Genomic DNA, 25,226 nt, shown 5'->3' on the forward strand with positions numbered 1-25,226 from the left:
AAAAGAGGAGGGAGAGAGAGAAAGAGGGAGGGGCAGAGATAGAAAGGTGGAGGGAGAAAGAGGGAGGGAGAAAGAGGGGAAAGAGTCAGAGAGAGGAAAAGAGAAGGGAGAGAGAGAGAAAGAGGGAGGGAGAGGGGGAGGGGCAGAGAGAGGGGGGAGGAAGAAAGAGGGAAGGAGACAGAAAGAGGAAAATGGAAGAGGGAAAGAGGGAGGGAGGGGCAGAGATCAAAAGGGGGGGAGAAAGAGGGAGGGGGAGAGAGGAGGGAAAGAGGGAGGGGCTGAGATAGAAAGCGGGAGGGAGAAAGAGGGAGAGGGAGAGAGGGAGGGAGAGGGGGCAGAAGAGAGAGAGAGAGAGGGAGGGGCAGAGATCGAAAGAGAGGAGGGAGAAAGAGAGAGGGGGAGAGAGGGAAGGAGAGGGGGCAGAAGGGAAAGAGAGATAGAGAGAGGGAGAAAGAGAGGAGTCAGAGAGAGGAAAAGAGAGACGGGAGAGAGAGAAAGAGGGAGGGGGAGAGAGGGAGGGAGAGGGGGCAGAAGAGAGAGAGAGAGAGAGAGGGAGGGGCAGAGATCGAAAGAGAGGAGGGAGAAAGAGAGAGGGGGAGAGAGGGAAGGAGAGGGGGCAGAAGGGAAAGAGAGGGAGAAAGAGGAGTCAGAGAGAGGAAAAGAGAGACGGGAGAGAGAGAAAGAGGGAGGGGGAGAGAGGAGGGAAAGAGGGAGGGGCTGAGATAGAAAGCAGGAGGGAGAAAAGAGGGAGGGGGAGAGAGGGAAGGAGAGGGGGCAGAAGGAAAAGAGAGATAGAGAGAGGGAGAAAGAGAGGAGTCAGAGAGAGGAAAAGAGAGACGGGAGAGAGAGAAAGAGGGAGGGGGAGAGAGGGAGGGAGAGGGGGCAGAAGAGAGAGAGAGGGGGGGGAGACAGAGGGGGAAAACCCAGGCAGGGAAACCAGGTTAACAGACACGGATCCCCAGAGCAAACGGGGTCACGAACACTGGGGACATTTTTTCCCAATCCGCCGTCCACCTCTGTACCGTGAGTGACCATTATTAATTCATGGCGTGATAATTTTAGAAAGAAAGGAGGGAACCTGACTTTGGGTGAGAGAGAGTAAGAGTCCGAGAGCACCAGACTTTCCCCTGAGCCCTTCGGGGCCGGAGGAGGTGGCCGGCACGGATGGCACGGATCCCGGGGAAGGCTTAGAGCAGCTGTCCCCTCCCCTCCCCCCCCCGGCCTTCCCCTTCCCCCGCATTGCCCTTTCCGGCTCAGGAAGAGGGGGAGGGCTGCCCCAAAGGTCAACTTCTGCCCTTAGAAGAGGAAGAGGTTGTGGAGCCCGGAAGGACCAGGGGGAGCCAGGAGGGCAGCTCCCCACAGCCACCAAAAAAGTGCTGGAGCGGAGCACATCTCCCTGGCGTTTGAATTTAACAAATAAACCGAGCAAAGAAAGTTAGAAACAAAAAAACTCCAGAACCGAGGGAAGCAACCTGACTGCCAGCCGCATCCGGCTCCCGGGCCTTCCGTCTGGGCTCCGCCCCTGCAGCCCTCGTGGGACGTGGCTCCTCTCAAGGGGGTCCAGACGTGGCCCACACAACTGCGCAGCCCTTGCTGACCCCAGCTCCAGCCCCCAAGGACGATCCTGCCATCCTGTCTTTTACAAATGGGGAGGGGGGGGGCTCGTGAACAAAGACACGAGTAAGAAACGTATCACTTTTGTGGGGGGGGTCCCTCCCCAAATTCAGGAAAGACCCCCCCCAAGGGCTTGAATTCAGGTAGGGGAGGGGGGCAAGAGTCTGCCCAAGAACTCAGGAAGGAGGGGAGGGCAAGCGAAAGGGGGAGGGGAAATACAACAGCCGTAGAAAATGGCCGCCAACCACCAGGGTTTTGCTTTCCTGCGTCCCCCTCGCTCCACGGCGATCTCTTCCCAGGCCGCGGAGTAGCGGCTGCACACCCTCTCCATGCGCGTCAGAGGGACATCAAACGCGACAGCCGTAGATAATGGCCGCCAACCACCAGGGTTTTGCTGAGGCCTACCGTCCCTGAACCCTCTCCACCCTCCTCAGTTAGATGCGGGTGAGGGTGGAGGGAATGCAGTAGAGGGAACACTCCCCACGATTCCTCCTCCATCCTCCCTCTGCTTCTCGTTGCCATTGGATTCCGCCGCCCCCGCCCCCAAAAGAGAAAAACTGGGCCAAGCAGCGTCTTTCTGCAGGCCTTCGCTGCTCCCCCCCCCAGCACACAAGTAGAGCCGAGGGCGGACGAGAGCTACGGCTGGCATGCGCGCCCGAGATACAGGGAAGTGGCTCAGGTGGTCTTTGGGAGGGGGGCCACAGACCCCTGCCAGATGATGTGTGCGTGTATGTGTGTGTGTTTAAGACTTAGCAGAGCAGAGGGGGAGTTCAAACAGACTGGGGCTAGAAGTGTGGGTGGACACACACAGAGTGGAATTTATCCAGGAGGAAACAAAAGCCGCGCAACCGCGCAACCGCGCAGCAAAAAGCTACGGAACAGGGAATGTCAGGCTCAAGGGCAGCACATGGGGGGAGCCGGGAGCTGGGGGGTCGGGCATCAGTCCCACACACCCAAAAGAGGGCACGCTTTTCAGGAAGGGAGCCCACGGAGTTTTCGGAGAGGGGTGACATATAAATCTAATCCATAATAGTAATAATAATAATGATAATAACAGTTCCCCCGCTCAGCTCTGAGTCCACAGTTAAAATAAACACTACGACAGGGGACGGAAGGCACACTGGTGCACTTATGCACGCCCCTCGCTGACCTCTGAGGAATCGGGAGAGGTCAACAGTGGACAGTCCAAGGGAAAAGCTTTGGGGGTCAGGTGATGATACTACAGAGTCCGGTAGTGAGTTCCGTGCATCAACTACTCTGTTACTAACGTCGTATTTCCTGCAGTTGAAATTTAGAATGGTTTAGTTTGTATCTGTGCTCTCGTGTGTTGTTGTGGTTGAAGCTGAAGTAGTGGTCGACAGGAAGGACGTTGTAGCAGAGGATTTTATGGACTATGCTCAGGTCGCGTTCCCACCAATTTGGGGACCGTTGTGCCACCCCCAAAAATGACCCATCTCTCCTTTTAAGCCCCCAACTTCACTGCCACGTTAAGCATGTAAAAGTTCCCGGTTGTTCCAAATACAGCGATACCTTGTCTTACGAACTTAACTGGTTCCGGGACGAGGTTCGGAAGGTGAAAGGTTCGTAAGACAAAACAATGTTTCCCATAGGAATCAATGGAAAAGCGATGAATGCGGGCAAGGCCAAAACCCACCCCTTTTGCCAGCCGGAGCCCCCGTTTTCACGCTGGTGGGATTCCCCTGAGGCTCCCCTCCATGGGAAACCCCACCTCCGGACTTCCGTGTTACTGCAGGGGAATCACAACAGGGGAATCCCACCAGCGCAAAAATGGGTGCTTCGACTGGCAACGGAAGTCCGGAGGTGGGGCATCCCAGCGGCGGTGGGTTCGTAAGGTGAAAAAAGTTCGGAAGAAGAGGCAAAAAAAACCTTAAACCCCGAGTTTGTATCTCGAAAGGTTCGTAAGACGAGGTATCACTGTATCCAAAACACTCGAGGTCGGTGAAAGAAAATCGGAAGAGAAAGACTCGTTTTGATTTGGATTCGGAAAAGGGTCGAAGCTGTCGCCAAAGAGGCACCTTCCGTCCGGAGACTGGAAAGCAGGGGTGATGAAGTCAATAAGTAAGGCACACACACACACGCACGCAGATGGAGCCGCGAGGACCCCCAGGGAAGGCCACCCTATCTAGGACAGCCCTAATCCCTTCATTCAGCTTAGCTGGTTTCCCGGGCTAAGGGGCCGTCGGCCTTACCTGGATTAACCCATTTTGCTTCGGCTCTGCCTCAAGTGACCCCCCCTCCCCCAGGTGGCATCTGATCCGGGGGCTGTGAAGGGGAGGGCCGAGACGGGGCTTTTCAGCGAGAGGGGCTTATCCGCCACACTTTCCTCAATGGCAGACGGCCACCGCATCGGGAAACGCCGACATGATACCGTGTGGTGAGAGGAGGAGAGGGGATTCTCGTTCGCTTGCCACGGTTTTGGGGGCAGGGGTAGGCCAAGCTGGCTCTTGTAGGACTTGTGGACTTCAACTCCCAGAATTCCTGAGCCAATTATGCTAGCTGAGGAATTCTGGGAGTTGGAGTCCACAAGTCCTAGAAGAGTCAACTTGGCCTACTCCTGAGCAAGGCTAGAAGACCACCGCAGTCCCTTCTAGCCCTGTGATTCTATGATCTTGGCTATGGAGCTAGGCCAGGAGTAGGCCAAGTTGGCTCTTCTATGACGTGTGCTCAACTCCCAGAATTCCTGAGATAGCATGATTGGCTCAGGAATTCTGGGAGTTGGAGTCCACAAGTCCTAGAAGAGCCAGCTTGGCCTACTCCTCAGCTAGAGTAGAAGACCTGCACGGTCCCTTCCAGCCCTGTGATTCTATGATCTTGGCTATGGAGCTAAGCCAGGAGTAGGCCAAGTTGGCTCCTCTATGACGTGTGGACATTGTATGTGCATCTTGTTGACCTGTTTGCCACTGTGTAAACCTCCACAGGAGCTTTTAAAAGTGTTCGGTCAAGTGTTATTCCACTTGCAGTGACTGTGTGTGTGTGTGTGTGTGTGTGTGTGTGTTTGCGTGCGCGTCCACGTGAGTGGGGGAGTGCGAGTGAGTGCCCGAGTGTGCACCTGGCACCGCACCCCCACCCCTCCCTCCCTCCCTGCAGAAGGGTGGGTGCCTCCCCCGGCCCCTCTTCTCTCCCATCTTGAGCAGATAAATTGAATGAGTAAAGGTTTCGTGTGCCTTAATTTCTGCTCGCTTGTAATGTCAATAATTACCCAGCCGAACCGATCATTTGTCTCCATCCTGACAAGCACAGAGGGAGAGAGAGACAGAGAGACACAGAGAGAGAGAGACAGAGAGAGAGGGAGAGAGAAAGAGGGAGAGAGAGAGAGAGGGAAAGAGAGAGAAAGAGAGAGAGAGGGAGAAAGAGAGAGAAAGAGAGAGGGAGAGGGAGAGAGGGAGAGAGAGGGAGAGAGAGAGAAAGAAAGAGAGAGAGGGATAGACAGAGAGAGGGGGAGAAACAGAGAGAGAGGGAGAGAGAGAGAGACGCACGGGCACATTTTCATTGAATGGCAGAAGCAGCGGTCTCTCTGCCCCCCCCCCCCGGTCCCTGTTGGGGGAGCCAGCCCGGCACAGGTGGGGTCAGAGAGCCGGCCAGCCACCCTCCCTCCCAGGACTCTCTCATTGACTCTGGCCAGTCCAGGATTCACACTCTGTGTGGCTACAGTGGCGGCCCTGAGCTGCCCATGGCCCCAGGACCTTGACCAAGCCCTCTCCCTCCCCAAACCTGACAACTTTTAAGACTTGTGCACTTTAACGGCCAGAATTCTCCAGCCAACAATTCTGGAGATAACGGCTGGAGAATTCTGGACAACTTGAAGACTTGTGGACTTCTAACTCCCAGGATTCTGGGCGTTGAAGTCCACAAGTCTTAAAAGTTGCCAAGTTTGGGGACCCCTGATTTAAAGGCTCCTGCTTCGAGGTGGATTCAGGCCAGTCCAGGATCCACACTCTGCGTGGCCACAGTGGCGGCCCTGAGCTGCCCGTGGCCCCAGGGTGGCCTCCCTCCCCAAACGTGGCAACTTGAAGGCTTTAACGGCCAGAATTCTCCCACCCTTGGGAAGGATCACACCACATTGGAGCAGCTACTCAAGGTAGTGCAGCCGATGAGGATCTGGCCGTATTCTGTGGCTTACGATACGTCCCATTGGGTCAGCTCAATGGCCACGGCTAAAATCCTCCCCAAATTCCCCCTGGAGCCCCAGGCTCTCCGGCACGGAGGGGGAGCCCAGGACCCTCTTTCCCAGGCAAAGGACGGGGGCGCCGTACCTCGATGATGTCTGCGTTGGTCCGGCTCTCGTGGGGCTCGTTGTACTCGGTGTACTTGAGCAGCACCTTGTCCATGTCCGTGCTGGCGTACTGGAAGAGCTTGTTGGAGTGGTTGAAGATGATGAGGGCGATCTCGCAGTCGCAGAGGACGCTGAGCTCGTAGGCCTTCTTCATCAGGCCAAACTTCCGCTTGGTGAACGTCACCTGCAGCAGAGAGCGGCTAGGCCTCAGCACCACTGGGAGAGGGGGGCTCAGAGGACGTACCCCACACCGGAAACCATCCAGACCTCCCCCCCCAGATGTGGGAAGCAGAATCGAGAGGAACCCTAGAAGTGGAGCTCTTTCTGGGCCCCGACACCCCTTCTTTCTCCTTTCTTCTCCAGAGTGAATGTGAGAAATATTGTTTAGTTGTCAGTGTACAGCTGTGCCTCTACTTAGTTCATTCCATGAACAGGGTCTTAAGTAGAAAGGTTTGTTAGAAGAAGCAATTTTTCCCATAGGAATCAGTGTAAAAGCAAATAAGGCGTTCGACTGGGGAAACCACAGGGAGGGTGGAGGCCCTGTTTCCTCCCAGGAGATTCCTAGAGAGGCCCCACGGAGGCTTCTCCCTGCCTTTTCCGGCCCTCTTTCCTCCCAGGAGATTCCTAGAAAGGCCCCACGGAGGCTTCTCCCTGCCTTTTCCAGCCCTGTTTCCTCCTAGGAGATTCCTAGAAAGGCCCCACGGAGGCTTCCCCCCGCTTTTCCAGTTACAGTTTAGAGTAGAAAATAGAGGCGTTCTTAGGTAGAGGTACCACTGCAGAAGCTTGGAACAAACTCCCAGCAGACGTGGTTGGTCAATCCATACAGTAACTGAATTTAAACATGCCTGGGATAAACATATATCCATCCTAAGATAAAATACAGGAAATAGTATAAGGGCAGACGAGATGGACCCTGAGGTCTTTTTCTGCCGTCAACCTTCTATGTTTCTATGGTTTCACCTCCTCTGGGCAAGTGGGCCATGGGGAAAGCAGCTTTAACATTTAAACAGAGGTCTTCAAACTTGGCAACTTGAAGACCTGTGGACTTGTAACGCCCAGATTTCTCCAGCCAGCGATTCTGGAGATACAGCTGGAGAATTCCGGACAACTTTAAGACTTGTGGATTTCAACTCCTACAATTCTGGGCGTTGAAGTCCACAAGTCTTAAATTTGCCAAGTTTGGGGACCCCTTATTTAAAGGTTCCTGCTTTGAGGCGGGGTATAAAATCTCCCCCTCAAGAAGGAAACTTGATTTTGTTCCTGACCATTGAGGGTTTAAAACCCAAAACAAAGAATTTCTTGGGGGGCAGAGCTGCTAAAAATTATATACATAGAGAGAGAGGCAAAAAAGGAGCTGTGCCGTTCCTTCAATACGCCAGGGTGATTCGACACAAAAACATGTAACCTTTCCCTGGTGCAGAGCTGAAGGGATTGGATACTGTAGCCTAGAGTTTAATTCTCTGCCTTACAAGGCAAAAAGGTTGCAGGTTCAAGTCCCAGTGAGGGTATGGCTAGCTGATGAGGCCCAAAATAAGGCCGAAATAGATCTATCCTAGTCTCCCTTCATTTTTTTCAAATTCAGGGGGGAAAAAACATGTGACATATATATATATATTTAATTATCAACCCTCCCGTCGGGAGATAAGACTCTCTCACAAAGGTGAATAAAATCATTTTCCTTTTTTTTTAAGGAAGAGATATAATCTCTCTCTCTTTTTTTTAGCTTTAAGTGACATTCCGAGCATTTAGCGGTAAAGGAGATAAAAATGAAACCGTGTTCAAATATAATCACGTTAAAAAATCTGGCAGGAAAAAGTGGTATTTAATTATTACAAGACGGTGGGTTTAAAAACAACACCAAGACACCCAAGTTGCATAAAATCCACAATTACTCTAACAAAGAGAATAAATGCAAAAGTCCTTAAAAAACCGTTTCCCTCTGCCTCAACTACCGCAATCCTGGGCTTTTCCATAAACCCCTAGAGATTCCGGGCAATTAATTCTGGAGGCTGGGAATAAACCCCATTGCTCCTCGCATTTCTTTTTCCGAGCGTCTGACCTCGTTTTTAAACCGGCAAAAAGCGTTTTCTCCTTAGCTTTGGGGTCAGCCCTGCCCGCATTATTATTATTATTTTTTTAAAAAAAATTCATTATCTTTTAATAATAACAGATACTACATAAAGGCGTACTCCCCTCGCCCAACATCATTTGTTCAGTCCCCTGCACCAAAATGAGAGTGTACTTTTAAATATTGTTTTAAACCAAGAACATGAGCAGATTTACAAGTGACGGAGTGATTCCAATTTAGAAACATAGAAACCTAGAAGAATTGATGGCAGAAAAAGACCTCATGGTCCATCTCGTCTGCCCTTGTACTATTTCCTGTGTTTTATCTTAGGACGGATCTATGTTTATCCCAGGCATGTTTAAATTCAGTGACTGTGGATTGACCAACCACGTCTGCTGGAAGTTTGTTCCAAGCCTCTACTACTCTTTCAGTGAAATAATATTTTCTCACGTTGCTTTTGATCTTTCCCCCCAACTAATTTATTCTTGATAACTCGGATTCCACTAAGCATACGACCTCTAACCCCGTCCCGTCGTCCCACCAGTTCCTAAAATTTATTTTCATTTTCGTATCCATCATTTCGAACTGGGTGTGTTCCACACCGTGGGCCGGTATCAATTTCGTATTTTTTCCATTTTGTTGCAATGGTTCCAACCTAAAACTATTATTACCGCGTGGTCACTTTCTATAGCTGTTTCTTTCGTTTCTCCGGATTCTACCCATATCCCTCCTTACTACTAGGTGCTGCCATCTCCTGTGTAATCGCCCATTTTATGTTCAACATCCTGTTATTTCCTCTTTCCAGAATTTCTGCGCTCCCAGAACATGTGCACGAACACCCCTCTCTCCCGGCATCCAGGCCTACGGGCCCCCTCAACACTGATAAATAGGCACAACGTATGCAAAAAATAAATTCCTCGTTTCTCTAACATTTGCACTCTTAGATTTCCCTGAATTCTCTACTACATTCTCCATCTCTTCTGCATTATATTTGCACATCACTTTGCCACCGGTCTAGTTAATCCCTGGATCACGCACCCGTCTGCCTGCGTTAACATCCTATATATGTATATATTACCTGCCTGTACGGTCACTTTTCTCTCTTAAAATTTTCTCTACTTCTGACTCTTCCCTTTCTCTTTCATTCAACAACAGTGATGCCTCTACTTTTGAACTTCATTTGTTCCGTGACCAGGTTCTTAAGTAGAAAAGTTTATAAGAAGAAGCAATTTTTCCCATAGGAATCAATGTAAAAGCAAATAAGGCATTCGATTGGGGAAACCACAGGGAGGGTGGAGGCCCTGTTTTCTCCCAGGAGATTCCTAGAGAGGCCCCACGGAGGCTTCTCCCCACCTTTTCGGGCCCTGTTTCCTCCCAGGAGATTCCTAGAGAGGCCCCACGGAGGCTTCTCCCCTCCTTTTCTGGCCCTGTTTCCTCCCAGGAGATTCCTAGAAAGGCCCCATTGAGGCTTCTCCCCACCTTCTCTGGCCCTGTTTCCTCCCAGGAGATTCCTAGAGAGGCCCCACGGAGGCTTCTCCCTGCCTTTTCCGGCCCTGTTTCCTCCCAGGAGATTCCTAGAGAGGCCCCACGGAGGCTTCTCCCCGCCTTTTCTGGCCCTGTTTCCTCCCAGGAGATTCCTAGAGAGGCCCCACGGAGGCTTCTCCCCGCCTTTTCTGGCCCTGTTTCCTCCCAGGAGATTCCTAGAGAGGCCCCATGGAGGCTTCTCCTTGCCTTTTCTGGCCCTGTTTCCTCCCAGGAGATTCCTAGAGAGGCCCCACGGAGGCTTCTCCCTGCCTTTTCTGGCACTGTTTCCTCCCGGGAGATTCCTAGAGAGGCCCCACAGAGGCTTCTCCCCGCCTTTAACGGCCCTGTCTCCTCCCAGGAGATTCCTAGAGAGGCCCCACGGAGGCTTCTCCCCGCCTTTCCCGGCCCTGTTTCCCCCCCCCCCCGGAAGATTACTAGAGAGGCCTCACGGAGGCTTCTCCCTGCCTTTTCCGGCCCTGTTTCCTCCCGGGAGATTCCTAGAGAGGCCCCACGGATTCTTCTCCCTGCCTTTTCCGGCCCTGTTTCCTACTGGGAGATTCCTAGAGAGGCCCCATGGAGGCTTCTCCCTGCCTTTTCCGGTGACAGTTTCGGAGGCTGGGGTTTGTAAGTGGAAAACGGTTCTTGAGAGGAGGCAAAAAAATATTGAACACCCGGTTCTGATCTCGAAAAGTTCGTAGCTAGAGGCCTTCTTAGGTAGAGGCCCCACTGTATGTGCATATTGCATTTATTGGCAACCATCTCTGCTGGCCCAAACCCTGCCCGCATGATCTCGGCCAATTTGACCTCTCCTGCCGGGGGACCCAAGCCTCCCAGCATGCATCTCTGCTGACGTCCAAGGTTCTTGAACTGGCTCTACGGAGGCCTTCTCTGCCCCCTCCCTTTCTGAAAGGTCACCAGGGAAGAGTTGCGCCCCCCCCCCCGGCTGCAAGGGAGGGGAGGGCCGGCCAGCCTCAGGGCAGAGCGGTGGGAGGAAGATGGGGCCGGTCCCCCTTCCGTGTCTCTACAGCCAGCAGAGGCTGCAAAGAGGTTAATAAGATTGACAGTCCTAATCGCCTTTCGTCCAGCACCGGGAGTGCTGAAGGACACACCACCCTGCCTCCTCCCCCCCCCCACCCCAGGAAGCGGGGTCAGCTTCGGTCCTTCCTCTGCCGGGCAGCCACGTGGCCAGGCTCTGCGGTGGCAGCTGCGGTAGGCGAGAGCTCTGGGCATACAGCAGCAGGCAGCCACTTCCCTTCCCCGGGCTGGCAGGGCCTTCCTGTCCCCACGAGGGTGGCAAGGGGTGGACGGAAGGGCAGGATAGAAACAGAGAAACCTAGAAGACTGACGGCAGAAAAAGGCCTCCTGGTCCATCTCGTCTGCCCTTATACTATTTCCTGTATTTTATCTCAGGATGGATCTATGTTTATCCCAGGCAGGTTTACATTCAGTTACTGTGGATTTATCTACCACGTCTGCTGGATGTTTGTTCCAAGGATCTACTACTCTTTCAGTAAAATAGTATTTTCTCACATTGCTCCTGATCTTTCCCTCAACTAACTTCAGATTCTGCCCCCTTGTTCTTGTGTTCACTTTCCTATTAAAAACACTTCCCTCCTGGACCTTATTTAACCCTTTAAGATATTTAAATGTTTCGATCATGTCCCCCCTTTTCCTTCTGTCCTCCAGACTCTACAGATTGAGTCCATGAAGTCTTTCCTGGTCAGTTTTATGCTTCAGACCTTCCACCATTCTTGTAGCCCGTCTTTGGACCCCTTCAATTTGATCCATATCTCCTTTTGTAGGTGAGGTCTCCAGAACTGGACACAGTTCCAAATGGGGTCTCCCCAGCGCTCTATATAGCGGGATCACAATCTCCCTCTTCCTGCTTGTTATACCTCTAGCTATGCAGCCAAGCATCCTACTTTCTTTTCCTACTGCCCGACCGCACTGCTCACCCATTTTGAGACTGTCAGAAATCACGACCCCTAAATCCTTTTCTTCTGAAGTTTTTGCTAACACAGAACTGCCAATACGATACTCAGATGGAGGATTCCTTTTCCCCAAGTGCATTATTTGACATTTGGAAACATTAAACTGCAGTTTCCATTGCTTTGACCACTTACCTAGTAAAGCTACATCATTTGCCATATTACAGACTGTCAGAAATCACTACCCCTAAATCCTTCTCTCCTGAAGTTTTTGCTAACACAGAACTGCCAATACAAGACTCAGATTGAGGATTCCTTTTCCCCAAGTGCATTATTTGACATCTGGAAACATTCAACTGCAGTTTCCATTGCTTTGACCACTTACCTAGTAAAGCTAAATCCTTTGCCATATTACAGACTGTCAGAAATCACTCACCCTAAATCCTTCTCTTCTGAAGTTTCTCCTAACACAGAACTGCCAATGCAATACTCAGATGGAGGATTCCTTTTCCCCAAGTGCATTATTTTACATCTGGAAACATTCAACTGCAGTTTCCATTGCTCTGACCACATCTAGTGGCCCACCCCCACAATTCAATGCCTGGGAAGGGCAAAAAACAGCTTTCCCCGCCCCTTGGAGGCCCCCTGGAGGCCAGGAATGGCTGTTCCCCAACTTTTCGTGGTCCTAGTAGGCTCGTGTTTTGCCCTCCGCAGGCTTCCCTGGAGCTGTGGAAGGGTGAAAGCGTCCTCTCCCATCCCCCTGGAGGCTCTCTGGAAGCCAAAAACGCCCTCCCAGGGCCTCTGTGGCCGGCACACACACACACCTTGGAGCTGAGCTCCGCGCCACCTGTGGCCCCCGTGTCCTAGGTTGGCCATCACTGATCTAGGAGGACACCCAGGTGACGGACACCATCCGAGGGGGGAAGGGGAGAAGACAGGTAGATGGAATCGCCTTTGGGAGGAGGGACCGTTCTGGCCCACCCCTCCCCTTCAGGTGAGCCAGGGAGCCCCCCCCCCGCCCTGGCTCTCTATTCCGGCTGCAGAGGCTCCGGGCTGACCTTGGGGTGTCCAGCCCTCTCCATCTCTCCCCATAAACCTGTCACCCGCAAGGGGGAGGCAGCCGTGCCTGCTGTCCAGCTTCCCTTGGCTGCTCACTGGGACGAGATCTGTACCAGGCCACGGGTCGGTGGGCCGCGTAGGACCGGCACCAGGGCCCTGGACCACGCCTGGGCAGAGGTTGGCAAACGAGACTCTCTTGGGTGGATGGGGGGGAGACTCTGACACTGACTCCCCAGCCTTGAAACTGCTGCGTGAGTTATTTTAAAATAGCTCCTCCGGTCAGCTCCTCTGCCCCCCAAGTAGATTTTAAGGCCAAATGACAGTAGGAGGAGGAGGAGGGTGCAGTGAGCCTCAGGGACCGCCTTCTGCCGCACGAATCCCAGTGGCCGATCAGGTCCCACAGAGTCGGCCTTCTCCGGGTCCCGTCGACTAAACAATGTTGTCTGGCGGGCCCCAGGGGAAGAGCCTTCTCTGTGGCGGCCCCGGCCCTCTGGAATCAACTCCCCCCCCCACCCTCCTTGCCTTTCGTAAATTGCTCAAGACCCACCTGTATCGCCAGGCATGGGGGAATTGAGACATCTCCCCTGGGCTTATAGAGTTTGACGTATGGTGTGCGTGTGTTGCGTGGTTTTTAAATGTTGGGTTTTTAATGCGTTTTCTTTTAAACATTAGATTTGTCACGTTGTACATTGTTTTTATTATTGTTGTGAGCCGCCCTGAGTCTTCGGAGAGGGGCGGCATACAAGTCTAATAAATTAATATTATTATTTATATTATTTTTATTATTATTTTTATTATTATTATTTCTCTGCCTTGCAAGGCCAAGGTTGCAAGTTCAAGTCCCCGTGAGGGTATGGCTAGCTGATGAGGCCAAAATAAGGCCGAAATAGATCTATCCTGGTCTCCCTTAATTTTCAAATTCAGCAAAAACATATATATATATATATGTTGTTATTATTATTATTGTTGTTGTTGTTCTTGTTCTTGTTGTTGTCGCTGCCGGACGCTGCCTTGGACAGGGCTGGACTCAGAGACAACATCGGGAGGCTTCTTCCGGCACGAATGGCCGCACAGGGATGGGAAGACCCCTTTGAGACCCCTTGGATGGCTCTCACCAAGGGGAGGGCTTCTGCAGGCCCTTCTTGGGGGTGGCTTCCTCCATGGGACAGCTGGCCCCAAATATCCAGGAACTCCACCCCCCTCCATGGGGCCTCTCTAGGAATCTCTTGGGAGGAAACAGGGCCGGAAAAGGCGGGGAGAAGCCTCCGTGGAGCCTCTCTAGGAATCTCCCAGGAGGAAACAGGGCCGGAAAAGATGGGAAGAAGCCTCCGTGGGGCCTCTCTAGGAATCTCTTGGGAGGAAACAGGGTCAGAAAAAGCGTGGAGAAGCCTCCGTGGGGCCTCTCTAGGAATCTCCCAGGAGGAAACTTCGCCGGAAAATGTGGGGAGAAGCTTCTGTGGGGCCTCTCTAGGAATCTCCTGGGAAGAAAGTGGGCTTGTAAAAGTGGGGAGAAGTCTCCGTGGGGCCTGTCTAGGAATCTCTTGGGAGGAAACAGGGCCGGAAAAAGTGGGGAGAAGCCTCCGTGGGGCCTCTCTAGGAATCTCCTGGGAGGAAACAGGGCTTGTAAAAGTGGGGAGAAGCCTCCGTGGGGCCTGTCTAGGAATCTCTTGGGAGGAAACAGGGCCGGAAAATGTGGGGAGAAGCCTCTGTGGGGCCTCTCTAGGAATCTCCTGGGAGGAAAGAGGGCTTGTAAAAGTGGGGAGAAGCCTCCGTGGGGCCTGTCTAGGAATCTCTTGGGAAACAGGGCCGGAAAAAGTGGGGAGAAGCCTCCGTGGGGCCTCTCTAGGAATCTCCTGGGAGGAAAGAGGGCTTGTAAAAGTGGGGAGAAGCCTCCGTGGGGCCTCTCTAGGAATCTCCCGGGAGGAAACAGGGCCAGAAAAGGTGGGGAGAAGCCTCCGTGGGGTCTGTCTAGGAATCTCCTGGGAGGAAACAGGGCCGGAAAAGAGCCATGGGGGTGACCACATGTCACCGTCCCACCTTAGCAGCCCCACCTCTGGTCTTTGCGAAGCGAGACAGCCCCCCGGACGTTGCCAGGAACGGAGCTGGCGTGGCAAAGTCCCTGTGTCCGCCTGGCCTTTCAGCCGGGACAGGCTTGGAGGCATTAACCTCTTAAGTCTAAGCGGGCCATGCAATCCTCTTCGTCTGGACATAAGCTCTTTGTCCAGAGGCTCAGCCACAGGCCCCCGCCTGGCGCATAGCCCCCCCCCTCGGCCTTTCAGAAGTGCCAAGGCTGACCATGGGGCGAATCTGCAGCCACTCTGCAAGGCCGGTCAATGTCAATGGGTGGACAGGCTCTGTGGGCCCCTCCCCCTCCTGCCCCTCCCACCCCCTCACAGAAGAACCTAAGAAGAGCCCAGTTGAATCAAGTCCAGCCTTCTGTGTCCCACAGTGGCCCCCCAATTGTCCATGGGGATCTTGAGCAGAAGGAGAAGGCCAGACCCTCCTTTTCCCTGGACCCCCAACACATGGGACCCAAGGGAACCCTGCCTGCCTCCACCCACATAGAGGGGGCACATGGACAATAAGGGAGAGGAGGAAGGAGAGAAAGAAGAAAGGAGGGAGGGAGGAAGGAGAGAAAGAAGGAAGGAAGGAAGGAAGGAGGGAGGGAGGGTGGAAGGAAGGAAGGAAGGAAAGAAGGAAGGAAGGAAGGAAGGAAGGAAGGAACCTAAGGAGAGCCCTGCTGAATGGGGCCAAAGCCCATGGAGTCCAGCCTTCTGTGTCCCACAGTGGCCCCCCAATTGTCCATGGGGATCTTGAGCAGAAGGAGAAGGCAAGAACCTCCCTTTCCCTTGACCCCCAACCAATGGGACCCAAGGGAACCCTGCCTGCCTCAACCCACATAGAGGTGGCACATGGACATCCGTTTCAATCACCACCTATGATACACTCGGCATCCCTGAATCTGTCTCATGCTGCCTTGAAGCTCTCCAGGCTGACAGCTGTCACGGCCTCTTCTGGAAGGGAATCCCACCAACCCTCAAGGACCCTCTGGGGGAAGAAATATCTCCCTCGATTTGTCCTCATTTTCTGACCTGTGAGTTTTAGGGAGGGGCCCCTCGTCCTAGTATTGTGGGATAGAGAAAATATTTTTTCTCCGTCCACCTTTTCTGTCCCATGCAGGATTTTACGCCCTTCGGTCAAGCCCCCCCTTCAACGCCGCCTTCCAAGGCTGGAGAGACCCTGAGGCCTTGCAACCTGGTTTCCCAAGGGAGGGGGCTCCGTTTCTTTCATCCTTCTTGTGGCCCTTATTTTCCCCCTCCCTCCCCCCCCTTGCCACAGCTCAGCCCCCCCCTCCACACCGCTCAAGAGGAGATTAGACCTTAATCCTGCCAAGATGACCACTGAGGCCAGGCTGGGCCAGCCGTATCGCCTCCAGGAGCTGCCTCCCCAGGACATTCCGCCCTCCAAGCTGGACCCAGAATCACCCAGGCTGCTACGGAGGTGACCCCCCCCCCACTGTACTCTGGGGTGAGTAGGGGGATCAACCAGGGGAGCCCCCTGCAGCCTGGACGTCTCCCTCGGCCCTGGAACCCAGCACTCGTAGCTGGGGGGGGGTCCCCCACAGAACCACCCCCCTCCCCTCCAGTTCTGCCCTGACGGGAAGGGAGGGGAGGGGCGACAGGGGTCTTTAAAGCAGCGGCAATGGCAAACACGTTGTTGTGAAAGCCACCAGCAAAAGGCAACGCAGTGAAACAACACAGTTCTCCGACTGTGACGCAACACGCAACTCCAGGGTGACCCTCTTGCCCTTCACCCAAACAACCATCCCACGGACGTATAAAATGACATTATGGATCATGGAGGAAAGGACGGACAAACCCAAGAGGACAAAACTTAAAGTCTATCTCGAGTTTGGAAACTCAAAAGTTTTTCCTCTACACTGATAGTAAAGGTCTTAAAAGCTGTAGAGTAATGGGGTCAGCAGAGAGGTTGACTCTACTTACGACGTCTGATAAATGTTATAGGTACGGATTTATCTCTTCCTTTCTTTCCTTCTTCTTCCTTTTATTTTTCCCTCTTTTTCCTTTCCCCTTTTTCCTTCCCTCTCTTTCGCTTTATTCCCTTTTATATAGGCATTTATAACTGAATATACAGTGGGACCTCTACCTAAGAAGGCCTCGACTTACAAACTGTTCTAGAGAGGTTTTTGCCTCGTCTCAAGGACCGTTTTCCACTTACAAACCTGAGCCTCCGAAACTGTCACCAGAAAAGGCAGGGAGAAGCCTCCATGGGGCAAGGAAGCTCCTGGGAGGAAACAGGGCCGGGAAAGGCGGGGAGAAGCCTCCATGGGGCTAGGAATCTCCTGGGAGGAAACAGGGCCGGAAAAGGTGGGGAGAAGCCTCCATGGGGCCTCTCTAGGAATCTCTTGGGAGGAAACAGGGCCGGAAAAGGTGGAGAGAAGCCTCCGTGGGGCCTGTCCAGGAATCTCTGGGAGGAAACAGGGCTGGAAAAAGTGGGGAGAAACCTCCGTGGGACCTCTCTAGGAATCTCCTGGGAGGAAACAGGGCCGGAAAAGGCAAGGAGAAGCCTCCGTGGGGCCTTTCTAGGAATCTCCTGGGAGGAAACAGGGCCGGAAAAGGCAGGGAGAAGCCTCCATGGGGCTAGGAATCTCCTGGGAGGAAACAGGGCCGGAAAAGGCAGAGAGAAGCCTTCGTTTGGCCTCTGTAGGAATCTCCTGGGAGGAAACAGGGCCGGAAAAAGTGGGGAGAAGCCTCCGTGGGGCCTGTCCAGGAATCTCTGGGAGGAAACAGGGCTGGAAAAGGTGGGGAGAAGCCTCCGTGGGGCCTGTCCAGGAATCTCTGGGAGGAAACAGGGCTGGAAAAGGCAGGGAGAAGCCTCCGTGGGGCCTCTCTAGGAATCTCCTGGGAGAAAACAGGGCCGGAAAAGGCGGAGAGAAGCCTCCGTGGGGCCTCTCTAGGAATCTCCTGGGAGAAAACAGGGCCGGAAAAGGTGGAGAGAAGCCTCCGTGGGGCCTCTCTAGGAATCTCCTGGGAGGAAAGAGGGCCGGAAAAGGCGGGGAGAAGCCTCCGTGGGGCCTCTCTAGGAATCTCCTGGGAGGAAACAGGGCCTCCACCCTCCCTGTGGTTTCCCCAATCGAATGCCTTATTTGCTTTTCCATTGATTCCTATGGGGGAAAATGGCTTCTTCTTACAAACTTTTCTACTTAAAAACCTGGTCACGGAACGAATAAAGTTCGTAAGAAGTAGAGTGACCGCTGTACCTTTGTACCGTTTTTGGCCTCCAGGGGGATGGGGGAAGCTGTTTTCACCGTCCCCAGGCATTGAGTTATGGGCCCCCAAAAAGGCCCCGGGAGAAAGGAGGGGCCTCAGCTCCCTGACCCTCTCCAGGATCCCCCCATTGGGTAGCTCTGGAGGACCCCCCCTCCCTTTCTGGGGGCAGGAGAGAGACGCCCTGGCTGCCACAGATCGCCAGGAAGGGCCCGGATAATCCAGCTCAGAGCGGATCCCAGCGACTTTATCCGCGGCCACCTTGCCGGGGCTTCCCGGCCCCTCCCTACCCAAGAGTAAGCAGGTCACCTTAGTCCAAACGGCTGCCCGAAGACCACAAAGCCACTCTAGTCTGCCCTTCTACTCTTTCCTGTATTTTATCTCAGGATGGATCTATGCTTATCACATCCAGTCACTACGGATTGACCAACCACGTCTGCTGGAAGTTTGTTCCAAGCATCTACGACTCTTTCAGTCAAAACATATTTTCTCCTGTTCTTTCTGATCTCTCCCCCAACTGACCTCTTCTTCTTGTGTTGACTTTCCTATTAAAAACACTTCCCTCCTGGGCCTTATTTAACCCTTGAACGTATTTAAATGTTTCAATCGTGTCCCCCCTTTTCCTTCTGTCCTCCAGACTCTACAGATGGAGTCCATGAAGTCTTTCCTGGTCAGTTTTATGCCTAAGACCTTCCACCATTCCTGTAGCCCATCTTTGGACCCCTTCAATTTGATCCATATCTCTTTTTGTAGGTGAGGTCTCCAGAACTGGACACAGTATTATTCCAAATGTGGTCTCACCAGCGCTCTATGTAAGGGGATCACAATCTCCCGCTTCCTGCTTGTGATACCTCTAGCTATGCAGCCAAGCCTTCTACTCGCTTTCCCTACCGCCTGACCACACCAATTTTGAGACTGTCAGAAATCACTCACCCTCAATCCTTCTCTCCTGAAGTTTTTGCTAACACAAAACTGCCAATACAATACTCAGATGGAGGATTCCTTTTCCCCAAGTGCATTATTTGACATTTGGAAACATTCAACTGCAGTTTCCATTGCTTTGACCATTTATCTAGTAAATCTAAATCATTTACCATATTACAGACGCCTCCAGGAATATCAACCCTATTGCACACTTTTGAGTCATGGGCAAATAGGCAAAGCTTCCCTACCAAACCTTCCCCTATGTCACTCACAAACATATTAAAAAGAATAAGACCCAGAACTGACCCTTGTGGCACACCGCTTGTCACCTGTCTCTGCTCAGAATACTCGCCATTCACAACAACCCTCTGGTGTCTACGCTTCAGCCAGCTGCAAATCCACTGAACTATCCAGGGATTAAGTCCAATCTTCACTAACTTATCTAGTTCAGAGTTCACTGAAAGGGGGGGGGGGTCTCCAGGTGTTTTGGAAGGCAGCAGTTGGGGCCACTTCAGGTGGATTGAAAGAGATTTCTGACCACTGCGCCGGGCGGTAGGGGGCAAATGTTATGACTTTTCTTGCCACGATTGATAGAAACATAGAAGACTGACCGCAGAAAAAGACCTCCTGGTCCATCTCATCTGCCCTTATACCATTTCCTGTATTTTATCTTACAATGGATCTATGTTTATCCCAGGCATGGAAGTTTGTTCCAAGCATCTACGACTCTTTCAGTGAAATAATATTTTCTCATGTTAGAAACCTAGAAGACTGACGGCAGAAAAAGACCTCATGGTCCATCTCGTCTGCCCTTATACTATTTCCTGTATTTTATCTTACGATGGATCTATGTTTATCCCAGGCATGGAAGTTTGTTCCAAACATCTACGACTCTTTCAGTGAAATCATATTTTCCCATGTTAGAAACCTAGAAGACTGACGGCAGAAAAAGACCTCATGGTCCATCTCGTCTGCCCTTATACTATTTCCTGTATTTTATCTTACAATGGATCTATATGTTTATCCCAGGCAGGTTTTCATTCATTCGCTGTGGATTTACCAACTGCGTCTGCTGGAAGTTTGTTCCAAGCATCTACTACACCTTCGGTCAAATCATATTTTCTCCCGTTGCTTCTGATCTTTCCCCCAACTGACCTGCAGATTGGGCTCACTTTCCCATTAAAAACACTTAAAAACCCTCCTGGACCTTCTTTAACCCTTTCACCCCATTTAAATGGAATTTAGCGAGAACGGTCAGGGTTGGAAAGCAGCTGCCGGAACCCAGAATTATCAAAAAAAGGAGGCCAGAGACTGGGTGGACTCTTCAACCCCAGAGCCTGGTGGTCCTAAAATGCAGAGACACCCCCACCCACCCCCCAAGATGGTCCTCTGGGCGACTCAGGCCCCCAGACCGGATCCCTTTGCTCTACCGGCAAGAAGGCACGAACCCATGGACAACTGACCAACGAAGCCCCTTCGTGCAACTGACCTGCCGGTTCCTTTCGTCCGTAATCCGCTGGATCTGGATCTTTTTCCTGCCCATCTTCTCACGAGGTTCAAGGCGACTCAATTTTTTTTTATTTCCAAAAAAAAAAAGAGATTTTAAAAAAAATGGAGGGGGGGGGGAGCGGCTCAAAGTGTGATCATCCAAAAATAAAAACTTTATTAAAACAAAAAAATTAAGAAGGCGAAATCAGAAGGGTCAAAATTTCTTCCGTTCATGACATTCCACTCGGTGTAAATCCTGACGGGCAGTCATGAAAAAAAAAGACAGCAGGAGCCCTGGAAAGAAACAGAAGGGAGGAGAAAGGGTTAAAATCACGGCTGGGGGGGTGGGGAGGGGGCTCTAGGGACAAACTCTCTGGGGCTGCGTGACCTCCCCACGCCCCCACCCTCAGAAGTCTTCCAAATCCAGCTGGGGATCCTGGTATTATTATTATTATTATTATTATTATTATTATTATTATTATTATTATCATTATTATTATTATTATCATCATCATTATTATGTCAGTACAACACAGCAAACGAGATCACTATGCTGGATTTCGTATTTCATCACCAGTCGGGTTATTATTATTATTATTATTATTATTATTATTATCATTATTATTATTATCATTATTATTATTATCATCATCATTAATATTATCATCATCATTATTATTATTATTATTATTATTATTATTATTATTATCATCACCATCATCACCACCACCATCATCATTATTATCATCATCATTATTATTATTATCATTATTATTATTATTTAAATTTGTATGCCGCCCCTCTCTGTATATAAACACACAAACAAACACCAGGAAAAACACCAGGGGCACAATACACCCCCCGACATTTTTAAAAAGTTATTATCCTACTAATTGGCCTAGAGTGTTTTACTTTTTGTATTTTTTTATTAAAATGTTGTAAGCCCCCCCCCCCCCCTCCCGGGGCATATAAGTCCAATTAATAAATGATAATAAAATAAAATCTTAGAAACCTAGAAGACTGACGGCAGAAAAGGACCCCCTGGTCCATCTCGTCTGCCCTTATGCACTTTCCTGCGTTTTATCTTAGGATGGACCTGTGTTTACATTCCGTTCCTGTGGATTGACCAACCATGTCTGGTGGAGGTTTGTTCCAAGCATCTACGACTCTTTCGGTCAAATCATATTTTCTCACGTGGCTTCTGATCTTTCCCCCAACTCACTTCAGATTGTGGCCCCTTGTTCTTGTGTTCACTTTCCTATTAAAAACACTTCCCTCCTGTGTTGTAATCATAGGTTCAAGTTTGTTCCAAGCATCTACTACTCTTTCAGTCAAATCATATTTTCTCACGTTGCTTTGGATCTTTCCCTTCAACTAACCCCAGATTGTGTCCCCCTTGTTCTTGGGTTCACTTTCCTATTGAAAACACTTCCCTCCTGGACCTTATTTAACCCTTTAACATATTTAAATGTTTCGATCATGTCCCCCTTTTCCCTTCTGTCCTCCAGACTCTACAGATGGAGTCCATGAAGTCTTTCCTGGTCAGTTTTATGTTTAAGACCTTCCACCGTTCTTGTAGCCCGTCTTTGGACCCCTTCAATTTTGTCCATATCTCTTTTTGTAGGTGAGGTCTCCAGAACTGGACACAGTGTTATTCCAAATGGGGTCTCACCAGTGCTCTATACAGCGGGATCACAATCTCCATCTTCCTGCTTGTTATACCTCTAGCTATGCAGCCAAGCATCCTACTTGCCTTCCCTACCGTCTGATAGATGGATAGATGGATGGATGGATAGATGATAGATAGATAGATAGATAGATAGATAGATAGATAGAGTCTTCGGAGAGGGGCGGCATACAAATCTAGTAAATAATAATAATAATAATAATAATAGATAGGTAGGTAGGTAGGTAGATTAGATAGAGAGATAGAGAGATAGAGAGATAGATAGATAGATAGGATACATTAGATAGAGAGATAGATAGATAGATAGATGATAGATAGATAGATGATAGATAGATGATAGATAGATAGATAGATAGATAGATAGATAGATGATAGATAGATAGATAGATATAGATAGATAGATGATAGATAGATGATAGATAGATAGATAGATAGATAGATAGATAAATAAATAGATGATAGATAGATAGATAGATAGATAGATATAGATAGATAGATGATAGATAGATGATAGATAGATAGATGATAGATAGATAGATAGATAGATGATAGATAGATAGATATAGATAGATAGATGATAGATAGATGATAGATAGATGATAGATAGATAGATAGATAGATAAATAGATGATAGATAGATAGATAGATAGATATAGATAGATAGATAGATAAATAGATGATAGATAGATAGATAGATATAGATAGATAGATAGATAGATAGATAAATAGATGATAGATAGATAGATAGATAGATAGATAGATGATAGATAGATAGATGATAGATAGATAGATAGATGATAGATAGATAGATATAGATAGATGATAGATAGATAGATATAGATAGATAGATAGATAGATAGATGATAGATAGATGATAGATAGATAGATAGATAGATGATAGATAGATAGATAGATGATAGATAGATATAGATAGATAGATAGATAGATAGATAGATAGATAGATGATAGATAGATAGATAGATGATAGATAGATAGATAGATGATAGATAGATAGATAGATAGATAGATAGATAGAGATAGATAGATGATAGATAGATAGATAGATAGATAGATAGATAGATAGATAGATAGATAGAGTCTTCGGAGAGGGGCGGCATACAAATCTAATAAATAATAATAATAATAATAGATAGGTAGGTAGGTAGGTAGGTAGGTAGATTAGATAGATAGATAGATAGATGACAGATAGATGATAGATAGATGATAGATAGATAGATAGATAGATAGATAGATGACAGATAGATGATAGATAGATGATAGATAGATAGATAGATGATAGATAGATAGATAGATAGATAGATACGTAGATAGATAGATAGATAGATAGATAGATAGATGATAGATAGAGAGAGATAGATAGATAGATAGATAGATAGATAGATAGATAGATAGATAGATAGATAGATAGATAGATAGATAGATAGAGTCTTCGGAGAGGGGCGGCATACAAATCTAATAATAATAATAATAATAGGTAGGTAGGTAGGTAGATTAGATAGATAGATAGATAGATAGATAGATAATATTTGCATGGTCAACAAACAAGGTTTTTAGATTTTTAGATTAAAAAAACCCAAAAGTAATTAGGGTAATACAACATGATAGTAACAGCAAAAGAAATCAGAGAATATGTGACCAGGGGTTGAACGTGGTGGAGGTCTTAAGTCCCTTCGGACTCTGATTCCCGAGAGGCCGTGGGGGGGGGGGTGTTGGAGGCGCCCCCCCCTTCACCCCCCCAGGAAGGAAGGGAGGGAAATGGATGAGAGGTTTCCACTCACAACACTTAAAACCCCAGAGCAGCACAACAGGAAGCGCCAACTGCACACACCTGGCCCTGCGCAGGCACAAAAGAGCCACAACCAACAACCAATTCGTGGTTTGTGATTCTTCCACCGTTTTTGTCGCCCGTCTTTCGACCCCGTTCAATTTCATCCATGTCTCTTTTTGTAGGTGAGGCCTCCAGAACTGGACACAGCATTATTCCAAGTGGGGTCTCACCATCAGGGGATCACAACCTCCCTCTTCCTGCTTGTGATACCTCTAGCTATGCAGCCAAGCATCCTCCTTGCTTTCCCTACCGCCCAACCACACTGTTCACCCGTTTTGAGACTGTCAGAAATCACCACCCCTCAATCCTTCTCTCCTGAAGTTTTTGCTAGCAGAGAACTGCCAATGCAATACTCAGATGGAGGATTCCTTTTCCCCAAGTGCATTATTTGACATTTGGAAACATTCAACTGCAGTTTCCATTGCTTTGACCACTTATCTAGTAAAGCTAAATCCTTTGCCATATTACAGACGCCTCCAGGAATATCAACCCCATTGCCCACTTTAGAGTCACCGGCAAATAGGCAAACCATCCCTACCAAACCTTCCCCTAGGTCACTCAACAAAGATATTAAACAGAATAGGACCCAGAACTGACCCTTGGGACCCACCGCTTGTAACCAGGCTCTGCTCAGAATACTCGCCATGGCTGATAGATAAGCAGAATCTTATGTAGTCTTAAATGCAGTTGTGGGGGGGGGGCTTCCCCCACTTGCTTACACAGCTGCAGGAAGGGGAAGGGGTCCTTCACTGCTTGCAAGAACCCTGGGAAGAGGCCCCCTCCCTCCCCTCCCTCCCAAGACTTCTCTGAGCTTCATCACCAAGGAAGGACTTGAGCCTCAAATGTTCTCAGGTGCTCCAAAACCCTTTTTTTTTTGCCAAAAACCAGGCTGGGGGTCTGGTTTTTTTTAAAGACTTTAACCAGGGGATAAAATAATGTGCTGACCAGACTAAGGACACTGGCCAGATGAACACCAGACAAGCAGATTCTTTCGCCCTGTTTTCCTCCCAAAAAACTAAGGAGCCTCTTATATTCCGGTGCGTCTGAAAAATACAATTATTGGATTTATACGCGGCCCCTCACTGAGGACTCGGACCCCCACGTGCTGGGGGAACCAGTGACGTCAGGCCCCAGAGCTCCCTACAAGGCCTTGCCAGGCCAGCTCCGGGGCCTGCTGGAGTGGCCCCCAGGGGCCTGCAGGAGGGGAAGCTCGGGGCCGGAGGGAAGGGCCGAAGGACAGGCTTTGCTCAGCCGCAGAGGAGGGAGGGGGGGTGGAGGGGGGCCCCCAGGGGAACATTTCCTGGGAGGAAGAAGGCAGGCGGGGCCTTTTTCGGAAAAGAGGGTGGGGCTCCCGTAGGCGCTTGCTTGGGAAAAAAAACGGGGCAGGGAGCATGACCTAGTTTGCAAAGGACGATCTGGTTCGCGGTGGGACGGGAGGAGAGGAGGGCAGGTGGGGAGGGGGTGGAAAGTGGGGAGGGGGCACCTTTGCACTCCCGCTGGCCC

At 50.2% G+C, this 25,226-nt stretch overlaps 1 protein-coding gene across 4 annotated transcripts in view; it reads right to left on the reverse strand.

Annotated features, from left to right (window-relative positions):
- Positions 1-20,321, reverse strand: part of MEF2D (myocyte enhancer factor 2D) — a 48,421-nt gene extending 28,100 nt beyond the window's left edge. For all 4 annotated transcript variants that reach the window (XM_070730270.1, XM_070730272.1, XM_070730271.1 and 1 more), the window contains exons 1-2: positions 20,189-20,321; positions 5,889-6,092 (exon numbers count right to left, since the gene is read on the reverse strand). In XM_070730270.1, coding sequence (XP_070586371.1) covers positions 5,889-6,092; positions 20,189-20,242 — 258 coding nt within the window. In that variant the 5' untranslated portion in view covers positions 20,243-20,321. The remainder of the gene's footprint in view (positions 1-5,888; positions 6,093-20,188) is intronic.
- Between the last annotated feature and the right edge of the window lie 4,905 nt (positions 20,322-25,226).

The sequence above is a fragment of the Erythrolamprus reginae genome, assembly GCF_031021105.1.
Source record: "Erythrolamprus reginae isolate rEryReg1 chromosome 13 unlocalized genomic scaffold, rEryReg1.hap1 SUPER_13_unloc_5, whole genome shotgun sequence".
Classification (NCBI taxonomy): Eukaryota; Metazoa; Chordata; class Lepidosauria; order Squamata; family Dipsadidae; genus Erythrolamprus; species Erythrolamprus reginae.